The 13284-nt window shown below is 45.6% G+C and overlaps 1 protein-coding gene across 5 annotated transcripts in view; it reads right to left on the bottom strand.

The window, feature by feature from the left end:
* Nucleotides 1-1632: 1632 nt before the first annotated feature.
* The window catches only part of LOC109889744 (palmitoyltransferase ZDHHC16A), a 33159-nt gene continuing 21507 nt past the window's right edge, over nucleotides 1633-13284 (bottom strand). For 2 of the 5 annotated variants that reach the window (XM_031823309.1, XM_031823311.1), the window contains exons 2-11: nucleotides 12166-12415; nucleotides 11884-12078; nucleotides 5100-5188; nucleotides 4891-4919; nucleotides 4534-4676; nucleotides 4289-4366; nucleotides 3983-4062; nucleotides 3648-3771; nucleotides 3489-3559; nucleotides 1633-3330 (exon numbers count right to left, since the gene is read on the bottom strand). In XM_031823309.1, the coding sequence (XP_031679169.1) occupies nucleotides 3228-3330; nucleotides 3489-3559; nucleotides 3648-3771; nucleotides 3983-4062; nucleotides 4289-4366; nucleotides 4534-4676; nucleotides 4891-4919; nucleotides 5100-5188; nucleotides 11884-12078; nucleotides 12166-12415 (1162 nt within the window). In that variant the 3' untranslated portion in view covers nucleotides 1633-3227. The remainder of the gene's footprint in view (nucleotides 3331-3488; nucleotides 3560-3647; nucleotides 3772-3982; nucleotides 4063-4288; nucleotides 4367-4533; nucleotides 4677-4890; nucleotides 4920-5099; nucleotides 5189-11883; nucleotides 12079-12165; nucleotides 12416-13284) is intronic. The other 3 variants (XM_031823310.1, XM_020481407.2, XM_031823312.1) reach the window with 2 other exon arrangements.

Here is a 13284-nt window from a genome sequence, read left to right as displayed (position 1 = left end):
TGCCACAGTTTAAACTGGGACGCCTGCTTCACAAGTCCCATTAATATGTTTGTGGGGTGCATTCATTTTGTGGATATTATGTTGTGTCCAGTATGAAGGAAGGAAATTAACATTGGCTCACGAAACGACCTCTAACTACTGCTAACTAGCATGCTAGCCGATACCCATAGACTTCCAGTCATTGCACTAACGCTAGTTAGCAACTTCCTTCAAACTGCACACAGAGACATCTGACACTGGGGAAGTAGATAAGGGGCCTCATTGGTAAAATCATGAAGTATCCCTTTAAGGAGACGCACAGCATCAGAGCAGGCGGGCGTCCAGACCTAGGGCTCCTCTTTCTTTAGCAGGTGGTGCAGTGGAGCGGTTGTGGATGAGTACTGTGGTATGAAAACAGAGATAGTATGCCATCATACCCAGTAAGGATACAACCTGGGCAGCAGAGTTTGGCTCTGGGATCCGGTGGATTGCGTCAGTGTTGGAGCGGGGAATTGCCGAAAAAAAGGCGAAATCCCAAAGTCAATGGCAGTGGCGGAAAGAAAAAAAACATGGTGTTTTGCCAGTGCAGCGAACATGCTGTTGAGGCACTCATCATGGACCCTGGTGGTGGGCCCGTGAACAATGATGTCAGAGGTACATGGCCTCCTCTGGGATCCCCGCAAAGACCGACATGATCTTTTGGAAGCAGCTGTGGGCCGGGGCTTAATCCTAACCGCCATGTCCTTGTAGCGGAAGACCCCTAAGTGGGTAAAGAACGCTGTGAGGTTGCGGCTAATATGTATCCCTCGTGGAGGTCCAGCTTGTTGAATACAGTGGCGCCATAGAACAGGGCAGAGCTATTCTGCAGTGGGCAGAGGTTATTTGTCTTGGATGATAGCCTTGTTTGCTGCTCTAAGGTCCACACAGGCACGCAGACCCCCCCCCCCCCCCCCGATCAGGTTTGAGATCCAGGGAGATGCATCGATAGGCACGATGAGGTCTTCCTCTAGCTGGCACCGGAGCTCTGGGGTGGAGCATCTCTGTGTATTGTGTCTGAGCAAAGCGGTTTGTGTCAGTGAGAGTGAGTGAGTGGTTGGAGAGAGAGGAGGCTAGCTTTGCAGCACATTCTGCCACAGAATCCACTTGAAAAGCCAGCTGGAGTGCTTTTGTTAGTCGAACCTGATGATTTGCCACTGGCAGTCTTTCACGTACTTCGTTGTCTTAATGCTCAAGGAGTTGCTCACGTACCATTTCGTCCTGCAGTGCACCAAATTTACACGAGCTAGCTTTGCCCAGTGGATGTGCCTCATACTGGTGTGCACACTCACCAGGCAGCAACGTCGGAACAGAAACCGACAGAGGAGGGCACTTTGGGGGGGGGAGGGGGGAGAAGTGTCTCCAAGAGAGTGTCCCGAACACACACAGTCCCTCTGCGCCTAGGCAGTGTAGCAGCAGTGCTTTTAGCCTAGCATCACTCATGTCCTGTAAGCCCAGCTGTTAAAAAAATGTATGTTTCAGAAGTTTGAATCCAAAGAGACCATGGAGCCGGGGGCTCACCTGACAGAGCAAAAATAGGAGGGGGTGGTGATAGGGGAAATTCAGCCATCCTTGTCGCCACATGTTAAGTGTGAAGAACAGACGCAAACACAAGTGTCAGAGTCAACCGCTTTTTTTTAATATCATACAACTGAACATTACAGAACATAACATAACTCCAGGGTCAACAAATGTAACATTGCATGTAACTGTCCTACTGTACAGACATACTGTGTTTTGGGGTAGAAGACCGAGCATAGCACGTTAACCCCGTTACTCATTGGTAAACAAGTTCGAATGTTTTGTTAAGCTTGCTTTCAATTGCCTCTCCCTTGATTCCATTCTCCCGGTAGCAAGGGGAGTTATGGCTGATTTATGACATCGTTAAGCATTACCGTCAACCCCTTTTCAGTGATTTTTCTCAATGTTAATGTCAAGATGGGAAAACAGGTTTTATGATTTTGAATGTGCTCCTTATGACAATGTTAAAAATAGATTAAAGCAGAGATCCACATTTGTTATTGTTTTAAGGAAATGTAATATCGCAAACATATCGCTCATCAAGCACCTCCCTTGTACTTGATGAGTTAAGTTCATTGATTAGTAAGGAACTCCCCACACGTGGTTGTCTAGGGCTTAATTGAAAGGAAAAACCCAAAAGCCTGCAGACGCTTGTCCCTCCATGGAATGAGTTTGACATGCCTAATGTACACCAGAGTCTTATTGTGGACGTGTCATAATACCCATAAAACCTAGCGGTCAAACCGGGAAATGGTTCCAATCATTTTTCCACCATTCACTATTAGAACAACCTCAAATAACAGCTGTGTTTTGTGTAGTTAGCCTGGTGTGACCTTTTGATAACTATGTTAATCTCTGACAAGGTGACTTAAAATCAAAATAGTAATTAGCATCAAAGTAGACATCATGAAAGACTACAAATCCCTGCATGTCATCTCTAGCTAACACCTTTGCTAACAGGTATTCTGTCAATTGAAAACTTGCACAGTTGACAGAATTGTCCATCTAAAGAAATGGTGCCAATGTATTTATTACATTTAGCTGACATTAGATTCTTACCTTTTCCTTGATTCGGAAGCCTCATCCTGATCATCATGGCATTTGTAGTTCTTTATGATAGTCACAGTAGCGGGGGGGGGGGGGAAATACAGGCAAATATATTGATAAGTCACCTTCTCCTAGAAAGATTTACACAGTTATCAAAACTAAACCCAACCCTTTAATTTAAGTGTTTTCTTTTTAAAAACCTATGGGAAAAGTGAATGGTGGAAAAAAATAAATGGAATCATTTCCGTTTGACCTCTATGTCTTATTGGTAATATGACGACTCATACTGTGGTACACTGTAGTACAGTCTAAAAACATTATGAAACAGTTCATCCCCACATCATTACAAGTTCTGGAGTGTGGTTGGCCTTTATTACACAAGCCCTGTGCCAGGACCAGGGTTGAAACATTTTGTAGGGTTGTTTCACTTAGGAGCAGCAAACGTTCCCCATCTCTTCCCTGTTGTCCTCCCAGTATTCACTTTCCTGCTCGTCTCCAAAACCTGGTCATGTGACATCAGTATATGTAGGGAGCAGGGGCCGCTGGGAGATGTAGTTCTGTGTGGACAGAGTCTGTGGGGTCAGTGGTCAGACAGACATCAGGAGTTTCCTCATTTTGTAGAATTCAGTTATTTTGTATTTGGCTCAGACGGGCATCATGTCTTTTCTGAATGGATAGATGTCCCAGGTCAGGCCGTTCCCAATGGGGACATGTCCAGAGGGCAGGATGACTCGCGTCAGCCAATGACTGGAGAGAGAAGAGAGGCAGACATTACCACAACTAAATACAATACTCAGTAATAGTGTTTTATTTCTGACCACAACAGTCACATAATGTGCGTGTTAAATATATGTGCAGATCAATAGATTGTCACACAGCCTGGAGAGGAGAAGCATCTATCTAACCTTTTCTTCTCCACACCTAAGAAGACTTTCCAGTTGTTCAGTCTGCCATAGTTAAATGAGTTCTTGTACACCTGGGAGGAATAGGAGAACAGTTTGAATAGCTTGTGTCCGCCAACTGTAAGGCAAGGTGTGTGTGTGTGTATGCGCGCGCGCATGCACCTTGCCACATTTCCGCATCCGTTTGGTCTCCTTGTTGTTGAGGTGCCTCTCTATGCTGGTCTCTCCTCGGGATATCAGCACTGCGTGCCAGATAGTCAGCCCCCCAAGAGATACAGCCACCACGCTAAAATGACCAGTCGCAGTTGTTTTTTATTGCTAAACAGCCAATGACAACACACACACAGTACTGTGGGGCAGAGCTTCTAACACCATTGGGAAATAATGTGCTTTTAACTTGGAACTATTAAAACATGTCTTTTTTTTAAAAATATCACTGTGTAAAAACAAACTAAAATACAGTAATAATAACAGTAATCTTGTGAAGTACATCTCACCTGGTTAACACCCACATGTAAATGACACTCTTGTGGAACATCTCGTCTCTGAACGTTAAGGGAGGAGTCTGGTAGGTGCTCTGATTGACAACAGACAGAGGTCATACAAACACCTAAATAGGAAAACATATCCTAGTCGGGACCCAGGGTTGTGCTTAAGTCACCTGTTTTAGGTGTATGCATAATACAAGATCAAAAACATCACCTTTAAAAAGTCATTCAACCACCACCACTAAAGAACAAGAAAGTAACCAGGAGAGGCCAATGAAGTGAGAGGGGCAGTTTGTGTGTGTGTGTGTGTACTACCTGCACAGGCGGTAAGATGCCTATGAATTGCCCCTTCCCTGTCACCGGGACACCTGATTTGTCCATGTGTTTGAAGCGCTCTCAGGATAACGCAAAAACACACCCCCAGACCACCAAGAGTTAGACAAACAGAAGAAACACTTCAAGAGTTAAAATTGAACACAGAGACGGTTAAAGTAGACCATGACCCTCTCAATAATAGAAGCCCAGCAGACCCAGGTCTCCCTCAAAGAGTCTGTGTGTACCTCTATAGCACTATAAGCACTATAAGCATCCAGGAAAAGGTTCCGGCCACTGATGCTGCAGTAGACACAGCCCAGAGTCATGGAGACACAGAAGCAGAAGAAGTAGCGCTGGTTAAAATGGCCGACACAGTTATTCAGCCACGCTGGGGGAAACCAGAGTTAAGGAGGAAACAAAAAACTAAAACCCATCATCAAAAATACTGTGCAATAAATCTTCATTTTTGTGCCTAACAGACTTGCTTATAAAAGATGCAGCTATGGTAGACAATCTAAATGGTGTCAACCATCCCTGATAACGTGACACTACCAGTACACTACCAACCAATCTCTACTCTCCAACTCCATTTAAAAGGATACGACAATGATGGTCCATTTTCAAAATGCACCTGTGAAGTAGAAGCTGTCATGTTAAAGTTAGACATCTACAACGCTACTATACCAGGGTTATGAGTTCTCATCGACTAGATAGATTTAGTATTAACGTCAGCTATTTAATTCCCCTAATGGTTATGATAGGGACATCCGATCCTAGATCTATGGTTAAGGGTAACCAAAGTTTGCCTTACGTGTTGCAGATGGCACAGTGGTGAGTTCTGGCTGGTTTGGGGATGATACACTTCTTACACATGGACACAAATGGAATGGAATTTTTCATCTGGAATAAACACAACACAGAGATCTCTATTACGCCTGTGTGTGTGTGTGTGTCAGCAGTAAACTGCAGGGTGCATGTGACGCATCTAGTGCAGTAGTGCCTCCATACTCTCGCTTACAGCTTGCTGCCGCCAGCTAGCCCTTGTGCATGAAGCTCCCCAATTCACCACAAGTCCCCCCTTATCGGTACAAAGCCTCTCCATGACCAAGACTGCTGTCAGACCTCCTAGTGGCAGCACACGTTAACTGGTTGTCTTGAAACTCAAGGCTAACCCGGCAAGGGATCTCTGAGCAGCAGTGGGTCCCAGAAAGGAGTCTGTACAGGCCCTCCGCTGTGCGGACACGCCCTGGCAGCCATCAACCACTGCCCCACTGCCTTGTGGGTTAGTCTGGTACGACAAAGTCCAGGGGAGCACACCCGGAGAGAAAAGCAGCCTGCTGGTGGCGCGCGGTAGGCAGACACCGACAGACTGGGGACCAGGCAGCCTCCTGCAGTGGAAGATGCTGGTTGTCCTGAGTTTCCTCCCTTGTCACTGGAATACACCTTCCCACAGGGAAGTAGTGCAGTTGGAGATTGCGTACCCTCAGCGACACTAACATAACCTCCTTTGCACAGGTATCCACTTCTGACCTTAGTGAAGGCATCAACCGGAAACTGGACTAAAGCCTGGCTGCATTGGGGTGTTTGATGACGGGGGACAGGGGTGAATGCACTGGGAGACCTTAATCAGACCCCTGCACGCAAGTGGCACAGGGCTATTATGGACGCCAGCAGTTGGGACTTCAGTGGCAGCTGCTCTCGACAGGACATGTGACTGAGCTGCCCTATTTAGGAGCCACACTGCTCACCCCAACAGGGGAGAGGCCTAGAAAATGTGGCCTAAAAAGTGCCCACTCGCTTCTTCCTGGATAGGCTATCGCACCTATCGGCAGTACCACTCAGCGGTCAAAAATATAATTCCCCTGAAACTGGCATCATGGAACATCAGAACTCTTTTGGACTATGACAACAATAGACCACTGATTTCTGCAGAACTAAGGCACTACAACATTGACATTATTGCCCTGAGTGATAACAGGCTCCTGGATGAAGGGTCCCTGAAAGAGGGAGGAAAGTTAAACCTTCTTCTGGAAAGGTTACCCTCTGGATGGACAACATCAGCACATGTGGGACTGGCAATTAGGACCAGCCTCTTACTCCGTCTCACCAAAAACACTTGTCGGCATAAGTGAAAGACTCATGTCTCTCCATATCCTCCTAGCCAAGATGCGCTATGCCACTCTTCTCAGTGCATACGCAACAACGTTACCATCTAAATGAGGCAAATGACTGCTTCTACCAGTCACTAGATGAGGCCCTTTACCGCATCCCCAGGAATTACAAGCTTTTTTTGCTGGGTGACTTCAATGCTAGGGTAGGACAGAACAGGAATATGGAGCGGAGTGCTGGGTACGTGTTAGAGGTCAACCGATTAATCGGAAAGGCTGATAAACTAGGGCCGGTTTCAAGTTTCCATAACAATCGGAAATCGGTATTTTTGGACACCGATTTGGCCGATTAATAAAATAAAAAGATGTATTTAACTAGGCAAGTCATCTAAGAACACATTCTTATTTTCAATGAACGGTGGGTTAACTGCCTTGTTCAGGGGCAGAATGACATATTTTTACCTTGTCAGCTCGGGGATTCAATCTTGCAACCTTACGGTTAACTAGTCTAACGCTCTAACCACCTGCCTTACAGTGCACTCCACGAGGATCCTGCCTGTTACGCGAATGCAGTAAGAAGCCAAGGTAAGTTGCTAGCAAGCATTAAACTTAGCTTACAAAAAAACAATCAATCATAATCACAAGTTAACTACATATGGTTGATGATATTACTAGTTTATCTAGCGTGTCCTGCGTTGCATATAATCGATGCGGTGCACTTTCGCGAAAAAAGGAGTGTTGTTGCTCCAATGTGTACCTAAACATAAACATCAATGCCTTTCTTACAATCAATAGACAAGTATATATTTTGAAACCTGCATATTTAGTTAATATTGCCTGCTAACAAGAATGTCTTTTAACGAGGTAAATTGTTTCACTTTTCTTGCAACAGAGTCAGGGTATATGCAGCAGTTTGGGCAGCCTGGCTCGTTGCGAACTGTGTGAAGACTATTTCTTCCTAACAAAGACAGCCAACTTCGCCAAACAGGGGATGATTTAACAAAAGCGCATTTGCAAAAAAAGCACAATCGTTGCACGACTGTACCTAACCATAAACATCAATGCCTTTCTTAAAATCAATACACAGAAGTATATATTTTTAAACCTGCATATGTAGCTAAAAGAAATCCAGGTTAGCAGGCAATATTAACCAGGTGAAATTGTGTCACTTCTCTTGTGTTCATTGCTCGCAGAGTCAGGGTATATGCAACAGTTTGGGCCGCCTGGCTCGTTGCGAACTAATTTGCCAGAATTTTATGTAATTATGATATAACAGGAAGGTTGTGCAATGTAACAGGAATATTTAGACTTATGGATGCCACCCGTTAGATAAAATACGGAACGGTTCCGTATTTCACCGAAAGAATAACCGTTTTGTTTTCGAAATGATAGTTTCCGGATTCAACCATATTAATGACCAAAGGCTCGTATTTCTGTGTGTTATGATGTTATAATTAAGTCTATGATTTGATAGAGCAGTCTGACTGAGTGATGGTAGCAGGCTCGTAAGCATTCATTCAAACGCACACTTTAGTGCGTTTTGCCAGCAGCTCTTCGCAATGCTTCAAGCATTGAGCTGTTTATAACTTCTAGCCTATCAACTCCCGAGATTAGGCTGGTGTAACCGATGTGAAATGGCTAGCTATTTAGCAGGGTGTGCACTAATAGCGTTTCAAACGTCACTCGCTCTGAGACTTGGAGTAGTTGTTCCCCTTGCTCTGCATGGATAACGCTGCTTTGAGGGTGGCTGTTGTCGATGTGTTCCTGGTTTGAGCCCAGGTAGGGGCGAGGAGAAGGACGGAAGCTACACTGGCAATACTAAAGTGCCTATAAGAACATCCAATAGTCAACGGTATATGAAATACAAATGGTAGAGAGAAATAGTCCTAAAATTCCTATAATAACTACAACCGAAAACTTCTTACCTGGGAATATTGAAGACTTATGTTAAAAGGAACCACCAGATTTCATATGTTGTCATGTTCTGAGGAACCTAAACCCTAAACCTTAGCTTTTTTTACATGGCACATACTGCACTTTTACTTTCTTCTCCAACATTATTTAAACCAAATTTTTCATTATTTATTTGAGGCTAAATTGATTTTATTTATGTATTATATTAAGTTAAAATAAGTGTTCATTCAGTAGTGTTGTAATTGTCATTATTATAAATAAATTACAAATATATATATATATATTTTAAAATCGGCCGATTAATCGGTATTGGCTTTTTTTGGTCCTCCAATAATCGGTATCGGCGTTGAAAATTCATAATCGGTCGACCTCTAGTACGCATGGTGTTGGCCAGGTCAATGAGAACGGCATGAGACTACTGACCATGTGCAGAGCATGATCTAATCATCACTAACACCCTGTTCCATCAACACCATAGTACCCTCCAAGCTCGTCATCAAGCTCGAGACCCTGGGTCTCGACCCCGCCCTGTGCAACTGGGTACTGGACTTCCTGACGGGCCGCCCCCAGGTGGTGAGGGTAGGCAACAACATCTCCTCCCCGCTGATCCTCAACACTGGGGCCCCACAAGGGTGCGTTCTGAGCCCTCTCCTGTACTCCCTGTTCACCCACGACTGCGTGGCCACGCACGCCTCCAACTCAATCATCAAGTTTGCGGACGACACAACAGTGGTAGGCTTGATTACCAACAACGACGAGACGGCCTACAGGGAGGAGGTGAGGGCCCTCGGAGTGTGGTGTCAGGAAAATAACCTCACACTCAACGTCAACAAAACTAAGGAGATGATTGTGGACTTCAGGAAACAGCAGAGGGAACACCCCCCTATCCACATCGATGGAACAGTAGTGGAGAGGGTAGCAAGTTTTAAGTTCCTCGGCATACACATCACAGACAAACTGAATTGGTCCACTCACACAGACAGCATCGTGAAGAAGGCGCAGCAGCGCCTCTTCAACCTCAGGAGGCTGAAGAAATTTGGCTTGTCACCAAAAGCACTCACAAACTTCTACAGATGCACAATCGAGAGCATCCTGGCGGGCTGTATCACCGCCTGGTATGGCAACTGCACCGCCCTCAACTGTAAGGCTCTCCAGAGGGTAGTGAGGTCTGCACAACGCATCACCGGGGGCAAACTACCTGCCCTCCAGGACACCTACACCACCCGATGCTACAGGAAGGCCATAAAGATCATCAAGGACGTCAACCACCCGAGCCACTGCCTGTTCACTCCGCTGTCATCCAGAAGGCGAGGTCAGTACAGGTGCATCAAAGCTGGGACCGAGAGACTGAAAAACAGCTTCGATCTCAAGGCCATCAGACTGTTAAACAGCCACCACTAACATTGAGTGGCTGCTGCCAACACACTGTCAATGACACTGACTCAACTCCAGCCACTTTAATAATGGGAAATGATGTAAATATATCACTAGCCACTTTAAACAATGCTACCTTATATAATGTTACTTACCCTACATTATTCATCTCATATGCATACGTATATACTGTACTCTATATCATCGACTGCATCCTTATGTAATACATGTATCACTAGCCACTTTAACTATGCCACTTTGTTTACATACTCATCTCATATGTATATACTGTACTCGATATCTACTGTATCTTGCCTATGCTGCTCTGTACCATCACTCATTCATATATCCTTATGTACATATTCTTTATCCCCGTTTTTTGGAATTGTTAGTTAGATTACTTGTTCGTTATTACTGCATTGTCGGAACTAGAAGCACAAGCATTTCGCTACACTCGCATTAACATCTTCTAACCATGTGTATGTGACAAATAAAATTTGATTTGATATTTGATTTGATTTGATTTAAAAAAACTATAGAAATCTATTGAACGCTTCAAAACACTGGCACCTGATCAACTACATCATAGTAAGACGTCTTGATTCCAATGACGTCCTGCTGATACGTGTCATGAGGGGTGCAGAATACTGGACAGATCACTGTATGATACTGGCTAAACTCCAGGTGAGAATACAGTGGCAATATCTGCAGCAACAGCCGGGGGTTATCCCTTCTGGCCGTTGCCTGGCAAGGTCCTGGCCAAGGATACGCTGCTAGAATCACAATGCATCTTCCAAAATAAAAGGAGCGCGGTTGACATGATATTCACGGCACGGCAACTCCAGCAAAGTGCCATGACCATCAGGACCTTTTCATTGCCTTTGTCACCCTCTAAGGCCTTCGACACGGAGCCGGGAACAACTACGGGGCATACTAAAATTAGTCAACATCCTTTGCCAGTTCCATAGGAGGGCAGGAGTCAGTGCCCTTGGTAGTACACATTGGTGTGAGGCAAGGGTGCGTGCTGGCACCTGTACATCTTCCTCATATGTGTCACCCAGCTTCTCCACAAGGAGCTTGAGGACAGCAGCGGGGTTGCGGTGGACTTCAGGCTGGTGAAAACCTATTCAACATCAGGAGGCTCCAAGCAACCACCAAGGTTGACCGGGCAGGTTATTGAGCTGCAGTATGTTGATGACTGTGCTTGTGGCTCACACTCCAGAAGACCTTCAGTCCATCCTTGTAAAACAGCTGTGAAGGTCAACAGCAGGATGGTATTGTCAACAAGACAGAGGTGGTCTGTCAATGGAGATCCATCCACCATGCGCTTCTTCACCATTGAACACAAATCACTGGCAATATCCCTGTCATTCAAATACCTGGGCAGCATCCTCTCGGAGGACTACAGCATTGACCCAGAAATTCAAAAAAGGATCAAGCAAGCCTTCACTGCCGTCGGAAAACTCAGACGCAGTGTCTTCCAAAACTGGGATCTCCACCTGCACACCAAAGTCACCGTCTATCAAGCCGTCTGCATTACCACAGTTCTTTACAGCTGTGAAGCCTGGGTCACCTACAGTCGCCACAACAAGCAGCACGAGCAATTCCACATAGGATGCCTACAGTGCATACTGGGAATCAACTGGGGCTACCGTGTGCCCCATACAGAAATACTTTCTAAGACCAAATGCAAGAGTAGGGACGCCACGGCCACCCAACACCAACTGCGCTGGCTCGGACACGTCATTAGAATGTCTCGTGAGCGCTTGCCATGGAAGATCTTGAATGGCCAGCTACTTCTTGGCTGCCGGTCTGAAGCGCTACGAGGACCAGCTGAAAGCGTCACGGAAGAAGTGCAACATCAAACCCACAGACCTGGTGGACGCTGCCGCCGACCGTTCCACCTGGCGGTAGCTCTGACAGAGCGGTGTACAGAGGCAGGAGGAGAGGAGCACAAAGAGACAGGAAAAATCAGCTCAGGAGACATGACAACCATGACTGCCCCCCTCCCTCCCAACACAGACTGCACATGCCCCACCTGCAATTAAGTTTGTGGATCTCGGATTGGACTTTACAGCCACCAAAGAATTCAATGTTAAATCAGAAGTGGAAGTCATCATCGGATACGATGGATTACCGCAAGGCAAGTGTGTGTGTGTATGTGTGTGTATGTGTGTGTGTGTGTGTGTGTGTGTGTACCGTAGGGGGGTATCCTGGGGCAGTATTGGTAGCTTTATAATAGTGGAAGACGATCATGACAAGGTTCCAGTGTCCGTAACTCATGTGCCAGGCTATCCAGGATGGAGAGTACGTGTCGAAGATCACGGGCAGCATAACCACATAGACTACCAGCAGGATAGAAGTGGTCAGTATCACTAACAGACATACAAACACCTGGAAAAATAGAGAGGCGGTAAATGAGTGAGAAATTGTTTCATGAGCATGAACATCTGTGCAACTGACACACACACACACACTTACCGCCCCGAACCTGCGGGTGAGTAGGTCCACCATCCATAAGATGGGTTCCATCAGTGAGTCCATGACGACGTCAGAGTTGGTGAGGGTGTTGTAATAGAGGGAGTCGACCATCAGTCTGAGGTAGGCCCATATCTGCCTCACACACAGCGGTAGTCTGCAGTTGCCATTTCTGCAGTGCCACTGTCTGGCACACACACACAACCACAGCCAGCGCTGCAGCAGGAAGGTGGGGCACAGCCGCATTCTTCTCCTGAAACACACACAGATGAATGTTTACCAGGGATTATTCTACCATTTTTCACAATGCTTAAATAAATAAAACACCTCTGTAAACTGAAGACATCCAGTGATTTTGGAACATTTACTGTTGCAAAGTTATATCCCATGTATAAATACAGTAAATAATACACACTTGTTGGATTCAAACTTCTAACTTGAAATATCTTACACTATTAGAACAGTGGATGGAAATCTACTGAGTGAGAAAGGGGAGTGCAGAAAGTTTACATTCTGTTAAAACATGTTATTGTTAAATCTCATTTATACTATGAAGAGAAGGGCAATGGTCTGGTTTCAGTCACAGACAGCCGTGAGTTAGGGAGGAGTGAGGAATTAGGGTCAAGGTCAGGTCAGATGAAGTGAGAACGAAGAGTCGCCACTAAAGTCCTGCCTAGCAACAGAGATGTATTGGCTGTCCAAATGTGCGAGGAGACTCAACCTAGAAGGAGAGTATAAATATATGTGCTTGTGTAAACATGTCTGTCTTATGCAGCTGTTTGATCCAGTAGTTTAAAAAAAAACTTGGTTTGAGCTTTGACTAGTTGTCCGTTAGGTTCTGACAGAGTGAAAAACTAACAGCTGTCGGCAGGATTCACCACGATTTATAAGCGAACTGCAGAGTCACCCTACATCCACTTCAATTTGCTTACCGCGCCAATAGGTCCACAGATGATGCGAATCTTCATCACACGCACACTGCCCTATCCCATCTGGACAACAGGAATACCTATATAAGAACGCTGTTCATTGACTACAGCTCAGCATTCAACACCATAGTACCCTCCAAGCTCATCATTAAGCTTGAGGCCCTGGGTCCGGACCGCCCCCAGGTGATGAAGG

The sequence above is a fragment of the Oncorhynchus kisutch genome, linkage group LG4, assembly GCF_002021735.2.
Source record: "Oncorhynchus kisutch isolate 150728-3 linkage group LG4, Okis_V2, whole genome shotgun sequence".
Classification (NCBI taxonomy): Eukaryota; Metazoa; Chordata; class Actinopteri; order Salmoniformes; family Salmonidae; genus Oncorhynchus; species Oncorhynchus kisutch.
Note: the sequence above shows the minus strand (reverse complement) of the source record. Positions and strands in the feature narration are given on the sequence as shown.